We start from the raw sequence: 13750 nt of genomic DNA, 5'->3' as shown, positions 1-13750 counted from the left end.
AGCCAAAAAATAAATACAAATGACCAAAAGGCACATGAAAAAACTCTTCACATCATTCATCATCAGGGAGATGCAAATCAAAACAACTATGAGGTACCACCTCACATCACAGAGATTGGCACACATCAAGAATGAGAACATGCAGTGTTGGTGGGGATGTGGAGAGAAAGTAACTCTTATCCACTGCTGGTGGGAATACTGTCTAGTCCAACCTTTATGGAAAGCGATATGGAGATTCCTCCTAAAACTGGAAATTGAGCTCCCATATGATCCAGCTAAACCACTCCTAGGGATATACCCTAGGAACACAAAAATACAATAAAAAATCCAGTCCTTACACCTATATTCATTGCAGCACTATTTACCATAGCAGGACTCTGGAAACAACCAAGATGCCCTTCAACAGATGAATGGGTAAAGAAACTGTGGTACATATATACAATAGAATATTATGCAGCCATCAGGAGAGATGAAGTCATGAAATTTTCCTATATATGGATGTACATGGAATCTATTATGCTGAGTAAAATAAAAGACATTCTTGCAATAATTTTTAGAGACAAAAAAGAGGAGGGCTGGAAGTCCCAGCTCACTTTATGAAGCTCACTACAAAGAGTGATGAGTGTAGTTACAGAAATAAATACATTGAGAACTAGCCTAACAATGAGAATGAAAGAGGGAAGTAAAAAGCCTGTCTAGAGTACAGGCAGGGGTGGGGTGGGGAGGAGGGAGATTTGGGACATTGGTGATGAGAATGTTGCACTGGTGATGGGGGGTGTTCTTTACATGACTGAAACCCAACCATAATCATGTGTTTAAATATAGATATTAAAAATTGCATTTATTTATTTATTTATTTATTTATTTATTTATTTATTTATTTATTTATTTATTTATTTTTGAGGTTTTTGGGACCATATGAGGCAGCAATCAGAAATTATTTCTGGCAGTCTCAGGGGGATATATAGGATACTGGGGATCCATCACAGGTTGGCCAAATTTCAGGGCTAATACTGTGCTATCAATCCAACCCCTTAGCTTTCTGAAATTAATAAAAATAACAATTAAGAAAATCTACACCAGTCCTTCATTAATAATAGTGCAAACCACAGTGTCAAAAGAGAGAGAGAGACAGAAAGATAAAGAGAGAAGGAGAAGTAAAATGACTCCACAAGAGGCAGATGGGTGCCTGGGACATCGGTGGTGGGAAAAGTGCACTGATGAAGGGAGGTATTCATTCTAGACTGGAACTCAATAATGAACAAATAGTTTTGTAACCATTGCACTTAAAGTAATTATAAAATAAAATCTGGGGCTGGAGCAATAGCACAGTGGGTAAGAGTTATAGCACCGCTCTTGTCTTGTGCACAGCTGACCTAGGTTCGATCCCTGGCATCCCATACAACACAATTTCATAAGAACAGTACAGAATGGTGGGTTTTCTAAATATTTTTGTAATTAATTTAGTTGCAAAGTTTTTAAGGATTGTGTTTCAGTCATATGCTTCACCATTGCACATTTCCTGTCAATAATGTCCCCAGTTTTCTTCCTGTCCTCTCCTATCTCTGAAGAAAACCTCTCTCTTTCACTCTCTCCCTCTCTCTGTATGTCTGCATATCTCTTTTTTCTCTTTATTTTTTTCTTTTTAAACACTGTGGCTTGCTATATTATTACTAAAAGGGTATCATGCATATAATTTTTATCTTCTTTCAGCACCAAGTTCTTGTCCAGAGTAATTGGTTCCAACTAAAATTGTCATAGCGGTTCCTTCTCTGCCCTAACTGCACTTCCCACTATTTGTGGCAAGCTTCCTACATGGTTCACCTGACCCTGGTCTCTATTGTCTCTGGATATAGAATGGGATTTTAAAGGAGAAGGGGAATTGGGAAATGGGGTGATACAACACAAAGGGTAGAAAATCTTGGATACAAAAAAACTTTTTTGAGGAGCCAGCTTCTTAAGAAACTGAGGCAGAGTGACATCAGGTTCCTGTTCTTAATTCAGGTGAGAAAGCCCAAAAGGAGTTTGACCTTAAAGAATAGTGGAGTAGACAAGCATTTCTTCACCCATCATACCTCATCTTAAGCATACAACTCTAGACATTCCAACTCTAGTGACTCAGCAGAAAAACAACACACACACACACACACACACACACACACACACACACACACACACACACAGACCCCCAGACTGCATAATTAATAATGGGAAAGCAACACAGAATCCTACATGTTTAGTGAGCAAAGATGGGATCTCAGAAGACCTAACCACTATTCATCAGATATGTAATCTCCCTGATAAGGACTTTAGGCAGAAAATGTTGAAAATATTTCAGGAAATCAAAAAAATTATGGAACAGACAACCAATAGAACAGAAGAAGTCTTGAAAGCAGAATGATTTAACTTCAAACAGAAATGAAAGAACTGAAACTATGGTAAGGAGAAATGAAAAACTCACTGGACAGCCTCACCAGCAAAAAAATGGATTCAATGAGCTAGACAATGAGGTGTAAAAATCCCCAGACACAATAGCAGAGGACAGAAAGAAACATGAAAATAAAAAAGAGCTGACAAGAGAACTTGGGCAATGCATTTAAGAGGAACAGTATAAGAATTATGACAGTTCCATGGGCCTGGGTTACAACTAATCCCTTTAAAGAACAGTCATAAAATATTGCTAAAAGTATGCAGAACTATTTTTTTTTTTCGTCTTCCCCGGGAGCTGCAGCCATGAAGGTCGAGCTGTGCAGTTTCAGCGGGTACAAGATCTACCCCGGCCATGGGAGGCGCTACGCCAGGACCGACGGAAAGGTTTTCCAGTTTCTTAATGCAAAATGCGAGTCCGCATTCCTTTCCAAGAGAAATCCTCGGCAAATAAATTGGACTGTCCTCTACAGGAGAAAGCACAAAAAGGGACAGTCGGAAGAAATTCAGAAGAAAAGAACTCGTCGTGCAGTCAAATTTCAAAGGGCCATCACTGGTGCATCTCTTGCTGATATAATGGCCAAGAGAAATCAGAAACCTGAAGTTAGAAAGGCTCAACGGGAACAAGCTATCAGGGCTGCTAAGGAAGCAAAGAAAGCTAAGCAAGCATCTAAAAAGACTGCAATGGCTGCTGCTAAGGCACCCACAAAAGCAGCCCCTAAGCAAAAGATTGTGAAGCCTGTGAAGGTTTCTGCTCCCCGAGTTGGTGGAAAACGCTAAGTTGAAAGATCCAAATCTTAAATAAAGATTTAACCATTATGAAAAAAAAAAAAAAAAAAAAAAAAAAAAGTATGCAGAACTAGAGGAAACATGCACCCATATCCTGGAGGCTCAAAGGGTATTAGCTTAAAATGATTAAAATTAAAATTTTCAAAGACACATCCAAATGAGAATGATGAAACAAAATTAAAATATTCAAAGACACATCCAAATGAGAATGATAAAAACCATAGAGATAGAATACTGAAAAACAACAAAATTAAATAAGGAACTCACATACAAAGGAGCATTTTAAAGATTTACAGCATATTTACCAAAGGAAATCACCCACATGAAAGACAGTGCTTGAAGTGACCACAAACAAAAGAGTTATTTTGTGCTATGTATTACATCGAAAAGGGAAGGAATAAAACCTTCATTATCTGCATGAGCAAATTTTGAATTCCCAGGGACTAAAGGAGGGAGATATGGGATGCATGCTGGGAACAGGGGTAGAGGGAAGACAACACTAGTGGTGAGAATGCCCCTCATTTATTGTCACTATGTGCCTTAATTATTTCTGTGGAATAATTGTAATTCACTTTGACCACAATAAGAATTTAAAAAAAAAAAAAAAGGAAGGGAATAAAATATATATTTGAATTCCCTCAAACAACAGCGACTATTTCTGAATAACAGCATTTGGGGCAATTTTAATTTATATTTCTTTTTTGACCATTGTTGAATTCTTTTTAATGATGGTCATGTATGATCTATGCAGTTAGTATATATATTAAATAATGTCAGGTTGCCTTCATCTCTGTTAATTCAAAAAATGCCTTCTTATAGCTTTCAATTTTTCTATACCTCACATATATATATGTAAATGAACAAGCACAAAATGTATCTGTGATTAAATGAAAAATAAATTTTATGGTGATCACATGAAATTGAAAATAATGCAGGCTTTGTTTAAATCACTGTACTAAATTTGAGACCTTAAGTTGTATTTTAGAGTCTCCTAAGTCTTGTAACAAACACTGTTTTACAGAATGATTAACAGTCTGTATACCTTCTTTGGTTTATAAGTATTTAATGTCAAAATTATTCATAAATCCATAGAATGCCTTGAAACTTTTTTATGGAAATCTGTGTTTTTATCTTATGACACTAAGTTTCAGAAAGGACTGACTGTCACTTAACTCAATTATTTGGGAGAACTACAGTTATGCTATTCTATAATTGGGCCAATACCCAAATTCACAGAATAATATTCTGGTATAAATTTTACAATTGGAGCTATAGAACAGATTATTATGATTTGTGATGACAGTCGTTCCTGAGGACCAGCTTCCCTATGAGACAAGCTTTAGGTGATCTCTCCATTCAGAATTCATTTTCCTCATCTTCCAGTTTCATAGGTTTTAACAAAGAGATTCATTCTTTTTGGGAAAGCTTGTTCTTTCAATAGCCCATGGAATTTGTTTATGAGCAGAAAGAGGATGAAATGAGTCATAACTGTTAAAGTAAGGTATATTGCCTGAGAATGCTTGAGTGCAGTGACTTTGCTTCCATATGATGTGAAATGCTGACTTTGTGAAGCAGAAAATAACCTCTTCGGAAAATATATGGTCAATTAATTTATGACAAAGGAGCCAAGACTATGCAAAGGGGGAAAGGTTAATTTCTTTAGTAAGCAGTGCTGGGTAAGTTGACCAGCCACTTGCAGGAGAGGGAAACCATACCCCATCTCATACCACACACAAAAGTAACCTTAAAATGGATTAAAGACTAGAACATAAGATATTAAGTTGTGAAATCCTAGAAGAAAACGGGTGAAATGACATTTGACTTGACAGTGATATTTTGGGTTTTGGTACTAAAAGCAGATTCAGCAAAAGAGAAATGAAAAATAAGACTAATTCAAACTGAAAAGCTTCCACATAGCAAAGGAAATAATCAACAAAATGAAAAGGAACCCTATTGAAAGTGTGTGGTGTACCCCAAGACCCACCCATTTCTGGGAGGGGTCTAGGGAACCGGATAATAGGTGTGACCCTACCTGCAAGACCTCCCATTCCTGGGAGGGGTCGGGAAAAAGTTAGATAAGCCTGGGACGAAAGGGATTCGGCCCCCTTTTGTCTCTTGGCCGTCTTTTGGATCTTTGGGCCGCATGGAGCCCAAAGGAAAGATGGCTAACAGGAGATAAGATGCAGGGCTAGCAAAATAATGCTGTGCTTGAAAGGTTGACATAGGCCACACACCTGTGGTGGCTAGGGCATGAATAAAGATGATTCTTCCTGAAGCCTGCGTGTGAGTGAGTAATTTCACCTGGGCCTGGGACCCGGCGGCTGGATGGAGTTGCAGAGCCATGTGGCCTGGGGTGGCAGAAAGGAATCCATCGCCATCCATCGCCATCCAGCACCATCACTAATTATTTGATTCTACAAATGGCGCCCTCCATCCCACCCCACCCCCACCTGTACTCCAGACAGGCTTACCAATTCCCTCATTCATTCGCATGATTCTGGTAGTTCTCAGTGTAGTTATTTGTGGTGAGCTTCATGAAGTAAGCTGGAAGTTTCAGCCCTCCTCTCATTTCTCTGAGGATTGTTGCAAAAATGACTTATTTTTCTTAAAATCCATGGATGAGTGAGATTATTCTGTGTCTCTCTCTTCCTCTGACTTATTTCACTCAGCATGATAGATTCCATGTACATCCATATATAGGAAAATTTCATGACTTCATCTCTCCTGATGGCTGCATAATATTCTATTTTATATATGTACCACAGTTTCTTTACCCATTCATCTGTTGAAGGGCATCTTGGTTGTTTCCAGAGTCCTGCTATGGTAAATAGTGCTGCAATGAATATAGGTGTAAGGACTGGATTTTTTATTGTATTTTTGTGTTCCTAGGGTATATCCCTAGGAGTGGTTTAGCTGGATCATATGGGAGCTCAATTTCCAGTTTTAGGAGGAATCTCCATATCGCTTTCCATAAAGGTTGGACTAGACAGTATTCCCACCAGCAGTGGATAAGAGTTACTTTCTCTCCACATCCCCACCAACACTGCATGTTCTCATTCTTGATGTGTGCCAATCTCTGTGATGTGAGGTGGTACCTCATAGTTGTTTTGATTTGCATCTCCCTGATGATGAATGATGTGGAGAGTTTTTTCATGTGCCTTTTGGTCATTTGTATTTCTTTTTTGTCAAATTGTCCGTTTCTTCTCCCCATTTTTTGATGGGATTAGATTTTTTTCTTGTAAAGTTCTACAGTGCCTTGTATATTTTGGATATTAGCCCCTTATCTGATGAGTATTGGGTGAATCATTTCTCCTACTCGGTGGGTGGCTCTTGTATCCTGGGCACTATTTCTTTTGAGGTGTAGAAGCTTCTCAGCTTAATATATGCTCATCTGTTAATCTCTGCTTTCACTTTTTTGGAGAGTGCAGTTTCCTCCTTGAAGATGCCTTTAGTCTCAATGTCATGAAGTGTTTTACCTACGTATTGTTCTGTATACCTTATGGTATCAGGTGTGATTTCAAGGTCTTTAATTCACTGGGATTTTACCTTCATACATGATGATAGCTGGGGGTCTAAGTGCAAATTTTTGCAAGTGGCTGGCCAGTTGTGCCAACACCACTTGTTGAAGAGGCTTTCTTTGCTCCATTTAGGATTTCTTGCTCCTTTATCAAAAATTAGGTAATAGGTGATTGTATGACTGGGGAACATTCTCTGAATACTCAAGCCTATTCCACTTATATGAGGGAAATACTGACATATAATTTTTTTGGAGAAGCATACCTGATGCTTCTCAGCAATCAATCCTGACTCTGTGTTCAGGAATTACTCCTAGAGGTGGTTTGGAGACCATTTAGATGCCAAGAATCAAATCTGGGCATACCACATTCAAGACAACTCCCTACTACAATATTGTTCCGGCCCCTGATAAATAATGTTCTCATAGGGTTTGTCACTGAGCACTCTGTAGTAAAAGTGATTAAATTATTATTCTCATTTTGTACATGGGAAATCTATGTATAAAGCACAAGGTAATTTCCTACCTTGAGTGATATTATTGGTTTCCAGGTCCACACTGTCTTGTTCTAAGTCCACATTCTTTCTAGACCAAAATCCAGAGGCCAGTGACAGCTTATGTTGTTGCCTGAATGTCAAAACTCCACTTAAAATCCTGACTCTCACAAACTATGTGTTTTTAAGTAAGTTATTCTAACAATTACAAACTGAAAATAAGTAAATCACATTATCTGTCCCTTTTCATCATCATAAAGTGATTAGTGTTCCACACTTACATTCTAGTAGTTATAACAGTGATAATACCCCCAATGAATCAGGTTACCTCCTCTTCCTTTAAATTATGTGCTACCACTAATACAGCAACAACTCTACTTCTGATCATTTAATACTCCACTGAGGAGAATGTGTCTAAAATGTTCTGGATCTCCCAAGGTTCGGCCCCTGTATTCTTTCTAAACACTGAGTTTAGATCACAGCATACAACAAAGACTAGTCTTGATCGTTAAGAGTAGGATTTTGATAACATTAAGCTCTCCTAGGACTAGAAACAGAGAAACAACTTTCCAATAATCAGGAGGCAGATGTAAATCTCCTTTTAAAAGCATAAATGTCCAATACATTTGTCTTTCTGTGAAGTTATTTTTAGTACCTTCAAGTGTCCCCAAATCCAAACAATTCAAGAAATTGCCTGAGTTCATAGTTTCAAGTGTTCCAATCTTGACAAAATATATTATGTCATGTGGAAAGAGATCCAGCCATTCCTAAATGTCTTAAAAACTCCAATGCCAGCTCAGAAATAGGATCTTTATCATATCAACAGTGCCTGGACATCATTTCTGAGAACTCCGAGCAATATCAGGAGAAAGCATGTTTGTATTTGACAGTTCAATCAACTGAGAAATAGAACAAACATTTATCAGGGCAATATCCTTCTGAACTAAAAATACAAATACCATACAATAATAATATAAAAGTGAAACATGAACTTCAGAACAAATGCACTTCACAGATCTGCATTAGTTTTTTATGAGCATGTCTTGTCTCATGGATTTCAAAATAAATCTCTTGCTATAACTTTTAATGACATAGTATAGAAAAACAATACCTAATGAAGAATAGCTTGAAATGAAAGGAGGACCCAGCTATAAACTGTTTTCATCCACATGATACATGTATAGGAAAATTAAAACACTAAGTTCATAGATATGTTACACAAAAGCAAAGAAGTTAATAATGACTTAAAATAATTTTTCCACCTCTGAGGCTAGTGAGCAAAGTGAAATGTAAGGATAATAATCATATCTTTAAGTAGAGGCACAAAGATACCAGTCTGCATGAGCTCTATCTATAAGAGTGTGAGGAATCATCTGACAGTAAAATTGTTGTTGTTCCTCCTTGGGGATCACACCAATTAATGCTTACTTTTGGTCTCTGCTCAGAGAACACTCTGGGCAGTGCTTAGGGACCATATATGGTTCTAGGGATAGAATTGAGATCAGTAGCATATTAGTCAAGTATCTTAACAATCTACACAATTTCTCCAATCCTAAATCTTTCTTTAAAAATCATTATTTATATTTCTGAAGGATATGGTATTATATATTCTGAAATTCCCTAGTATTAATATAAAATAAGTTGTGTTGGGCACAAAAAAAAATCATACCTCATGGTTACATGGTGCATCCACACCAAAGATTTGGCAAGTTCACACATTGGAAACACAAGAATATAGCACACCTCTGCATGTGTGTGCATTCATGTACTAAATGTACATTAATATAGAACATCACTGAGCCATACACATACACCCACGTATACATACACAGAAGGGATCTATTTCAAGGATCTGATATATGCAATTGAGGCCTGACAAGTCCAAAATCCATAGTGCAAACCTGTATTATGAAGATACTGAGGCAGCAGAAATTCTTCACTTTACTTTATTCCTTCATTTATAAGCATGTGATTATACATAAGAGCCAGCAATGTTGTAGTTCTGAAAAAAATTCTTCCCTGAAATTTCAGTTTTGTTCTGAAGGCTTCTGAAATGACTGTATAGGCCCACAAGGAACACTTAAAATCAACTGATTACAGGGCCAAGAGATAGCATGTGCTGGGGGGATGCATTTGCCTGCTTTAATCATCACTACCACATAAAGACTCCTAAGCACAAACTAAAGCCTTGAACAATGGTTTGTGGTTAGGAGTCCTTAAACATAGTCAACAGGTGTTGACCCAAAACAAACAAAAAATTAGTTGGCTACAGATATTAACCACACTCACAAAACTCCTCTGCAGCACCACCTGGATTCATGTTCCATGAGTAACTGGGGTAATGGTTTCATTACATTGGTAGATGAAACTGAATGTCACAAAAGGAAGGGTGTGGGTGAATGTGGGGACCTCTCTTTCATATGTGGGTAGACAGGCAAATCAGATAATATTTCCTGGAGGAAGAAGTATTACAGATTTAAAGAAGCTATTGAGTAAGTAGGCTATTGGAAAAGCCTGACTTGTTGGTGAAAGTTGGAGGAGGCAAAAAGCAGTACATAACCATGGCTCCCAGAAGTATAAAGGAAAGCCCTGGACCCATTCAGACATTGTCCTTTCTATGCTACTTCTTTTAATACACACAATTTTCCTGGGGCCTAGAGTCCATTAGCCACATAATTTTTGTTCTGTTGCTTTTGTTTTTGGGCCACACCTGGTGATGCTCAGGGCTATGTGCTCAAAAATTGCCCCTGGCTTGGGGGACCATATGGAACACCTGGGGATCGAACCAAGGTCCATCCTAGGTTAGCACATGCAAGGCAAACTCCCTACCGCTTGCACCATCACTCTGGCCCCTAACCACATAATTTTTAAGAAACTGTTGAGTAGAGAGATCAGCTTCCCAAGCTACAGTCAGTATAGTCATTCAGTCCTTCAACTAGTGAGAGTGATTGCAAGTTATAAGAATTACTAGCAGAGAACGAAGTGGTAGTACAAGGTAGTAACACTACCCTAGGAAGAATCGTGATTCGATCCCCCCATATCCCATGTGGTCTCCCAAGCCAGGAGCGATTTCTGAGCACAAAGCCAGGAGTAACCCCTGAACATCATCAGGTATGGCCCCAAAACCAAAAATCAAAAGAAAAAAAAAAGGATTACTAGCATTAAGAACATGTAAGAAGAAATTACTTCATCTTTAGATATTAACAGAAGCAAAATCTAAAGAGGAATATAGAGAGGGATTTTCTGTAAACTGTGGAGATCAGAGCAACTAGAGTGAAAAACCAAATGCAAGGTAAAGGACAATATAAGGTCACAGGTGAGCTTACAAAGACGCTACTCTTGGTGTGCCCATTAGTAGGGACTCAGTATGGAACAAATGTTCACTGGAACTCACAGGGGAGGAAACTGACTAGTGAACTCCCAAAAAAGAACAAATTTAAGCAAATAAGTCAGGTACTCAGAGTCTCCAACTGACCTGAATTTTGGCATTTAAATAAAGAATTCACATGCTTAACTCTATTCCTCATTGGCACACCCCAGAAAAAGTGAATAAAAGAGACAGCAATAGACAGAGTAGAACAAACAATTCTTGGAAAAAGATCCACTTTTCTCCTATAGATAGATTTTACCAGTCTAACTGGAACACTTCCATTTTGAACATTTCCTATTGACACTGTTTTTGTGAATCAAAGGAATGGTTCAAATTCTCTAATTTAAGTCTGTTCTGTTGCTCTGTGAAGGAAAAGCAACAAGAAAACTCTTATCTTTCCTTTTTCCAATCCTAGTTAAAAATAATCCCGTATATTTAAACAAAACAAAACCCCAAACATAGTCATTTCGAGTAGTGTGACTTCTCTTTCAAGGCTTTCAGATTTCACTATGATTTCACATGCAGGCTTTGGTCTCCTGAAAGAACAAGTGTGTTGTGGAAAAGAAAACAAAATGTGGGAGTTTCTACATGACATATTATTGCCCTTATAGAAATAGCACAGCACTTGACAGTCCAAGTGTTTATAGTTTTCAGTAGAGTAGATAGAATGCAAACATTTATATTGAGCATTCCTTCTATCAGTGTAAGAGATATAAAATTAACATTAGATGTGCTCCTGTTGATAGCAGTCATGTTGCTTGGCAACCCCAAGCGATTCTTAGGTTAATGGTAAACTACTAGAGCACTTACTAATTTTTAAACCAATGAAGCTATAATAGCTATTACATACTCAGTCACACATAAGATGTTCCCTCTACTGAATATAATACCATAATCCCCCCTGGGTCCACATTCTACCCTAAAATTATTAAAATGACATACTGGCCCACTTGATCTAGTTTTCTTTTTCCTTTTTAATCTACTACATTATCAGCACTGAGCAGATTCCTATACATATTTTGACTGTAGTAAAATATAAACTTTAAAATATATCATCATAATTTTTAGGCTTGCAGATCCTTGATTAAATGCATTCACATTGTGGTACAACTATCAATACCATCTGTCCAGAGAACTAGTCTCATCTTGTAAAAAAAATCCATGCCCATTAAACAATAATTTTCCATTTGCTCAACCTCTAGGCACTGGTGACCACAATCTGTGACTTTCTCTTTGGCATTTACTATTTTAAGAACTTCTTTTGAGTAAAGTAATATAGTATTTACCCTTTAAAATAGGTTTATTTCAAGGAGCATAATATCCTTTGATCTTTGTAGCATGTACCAGATTTTTTCCTTTTAATCCTTTTTTATAAATATTTATATTGAATCACTGTGAGATACACAAAGTTGTTCATGATTGAGTTTAAGTCACATCTCTTACCCATCTCTTCACCAGTACACATTCCTCATCACCCAGTTTCCTCCTGCCATTTCCATAGTTTCTATGACATTTGTCTTTTTTAGTTTAATTTTTATTTTTATTTAAATCATTGTGATTTACAAAGTTATTCATATTATTCATAGTTGACTTTTAGAAATGCAATGTTTCAGCACCAACCCCACCACCAAAGTCACTCTTCCTTCACCAATGTTACCAGAATCAATCCCATGCCACCATTCCCCATTCCAGGCTGCTATAATAACAGGCACCAATTTAAGTTTGGTTGTTAAATTTGGGTCAGATAATTTATTGTTGTTGACTCTGTGACTTGGATATTTAGTTCTGTCCTTTCTTAATCCCACCAAAACATTTGAGCCCTATAAGTCCCTGTTCTCTGTTATTTCACATTTGTCTTTCTTTTACCAAGTGTTTTCTCTGCATCTACTGATATAATTATATGATTTGATAATTTTCTTTTCTTGATATGGTGTTTTATGTTGATTGACTTACATATGTTAAACCATCTTTGCATGCCCAAAATAAATCTTACTTGGCCACAGTGTATGATCTCCTTGATGAATTGTATTTTATTTGTTAGTATTCTGGTAGGGGTCTTTCCATCTGTGTTCAGCAAGATATTGACCTGTAATTCCTATTTTTTTATAGTGTCTCTGTCTGTGTTTGGTTTCAGAGTAATGTTTGCTTCATAGAAACTTTTTTGGTGTGTTTTTGTTTCTTCAATTTCCTGAAAGAGCCTGAATAGGATTGGCAGTAGATAGTCTTTGCAGTTTTGAATGAATTCACCAATGAATTCATCTGGGCCTGGGCTTTTGCTTTTGGCAAAACTTTTGTATACCATTTCAATTCACTCAATAGTTATGGGTCTGTTTAGCTATTTCAAATCAAATGGATTAGCCTTTGAATACTATACAGTCCAAGAACTTATACATTTCTTCTAGCTTCTCTCATTTCATGGCATACATATTCTCAAAGTAAATTAATTTACTTTAATTCTTTAGAATTAATTTAGATTCTTTAGAATTTCTTTAATGTCTGTTGTGATAATCCTTTTATTTCTGATAGTTTATCAGGGATTTCACAAAAAAAAAAGATGGCACTAAATTCCAAGACTGTAATCTCTCTTAAGGTCAGAAAAAATTCATCCAAAAGTATGAATGCAAAGCACTACTCATTGCAGCACTCAGTACAGCCAATATTTGGAATAAACTTAGATATCCAACAACAGATGAGTGGATCATGGAGAGATGGTATATACACACAAAGAAATACTACATAGCAGAAAAAATGATACAATCATGCACTTTCCAGCAACATGGATAGAACAAGAAAATATGAAGTAATCCAGAAGAAGAAGGATAAATACAGAATGGTATCATTTATATGTGATATTTAGAATAACTCTATGAAGAAAAACAATAGTCTAAATGGTAGATACTCCGAATACTGTAGGTGCCAGAGTACAGAAAGGAGAAGAAAACAAATCAAGTGGATGAGGAGAAAAACAAAGCCTTTGCTCTCTTTTATACTACAAAGAAACCTGCAACAATAGAAACAGCTATTTAGATTTAAAAGGTGTACAATCAACTTCTGAGTACAGAGGACTATAAGAAGCCTTTGTGGTTTTTTATCCTCAAAAACAGGTGAAGATTGCATTTGGAAGCTAGAGACTCCCACCTCAATACTCACTACTAG

At 37.0% G+C, this 13750-nt stretch overlaps 2 protein-coding genes across 3 annotated transcripts in view; one reads left to right on the top strand and one right to left on the bottom strand.

The window, feature by feature from the left end:
- Positions 1 to 13750, bottom strand: part of MTUS2 (microtubule associated scaffold protein 2) — a 584178-nt gene that overhangs the window by 309469 nt on the left and 260959 nt on the right. The gene's annotated exons all lie outside the window — the stretch shown is intronic.
- LOC126016287 (60S ribosomal protein L24) lies at positions 2714 to 3251 on the top strand. The gene has a single exon (XM_049778861.1). It carries the CDS (start codon positions 2734 to 2736, stop codon positions 3205 to 3207), a length of 474 nt encoding a protein of 157 aa, XP_049634818.1. The 5' UTR covers positions 2714 to 2733; the 3' UTR covers positions 3208 to 3251.

The sequence above is a fragment of the Suncus etruscus genome, chromosome 8 (genome assembly GCF_024139225.1).
Source record: "Suncus etruscus isolate mSunEtr1 chromosome 8, mSunEtr1.pri.cur, whole genome shotgun sequence".
Classification (NCBI taxonomy): domain Eukaryota; kingdom Metazoa; phylum Chordata; class Mammalia; order Eulipotyphla; family Soricidae; genus Suncus; species Suncus etruscus.
This window is presented reverse-complemented; position numbering and strand designations above follow the sequence as displayed.

Coding starts and splice junctions, on each gene's coding strand:
- LOC126016287 (XM_049778861.1), top strand. CDS start 2,734: ATGAAGGTCGAGCTGTGCAGTTTCAGCGGGTACAAGATCTACCCCGGC.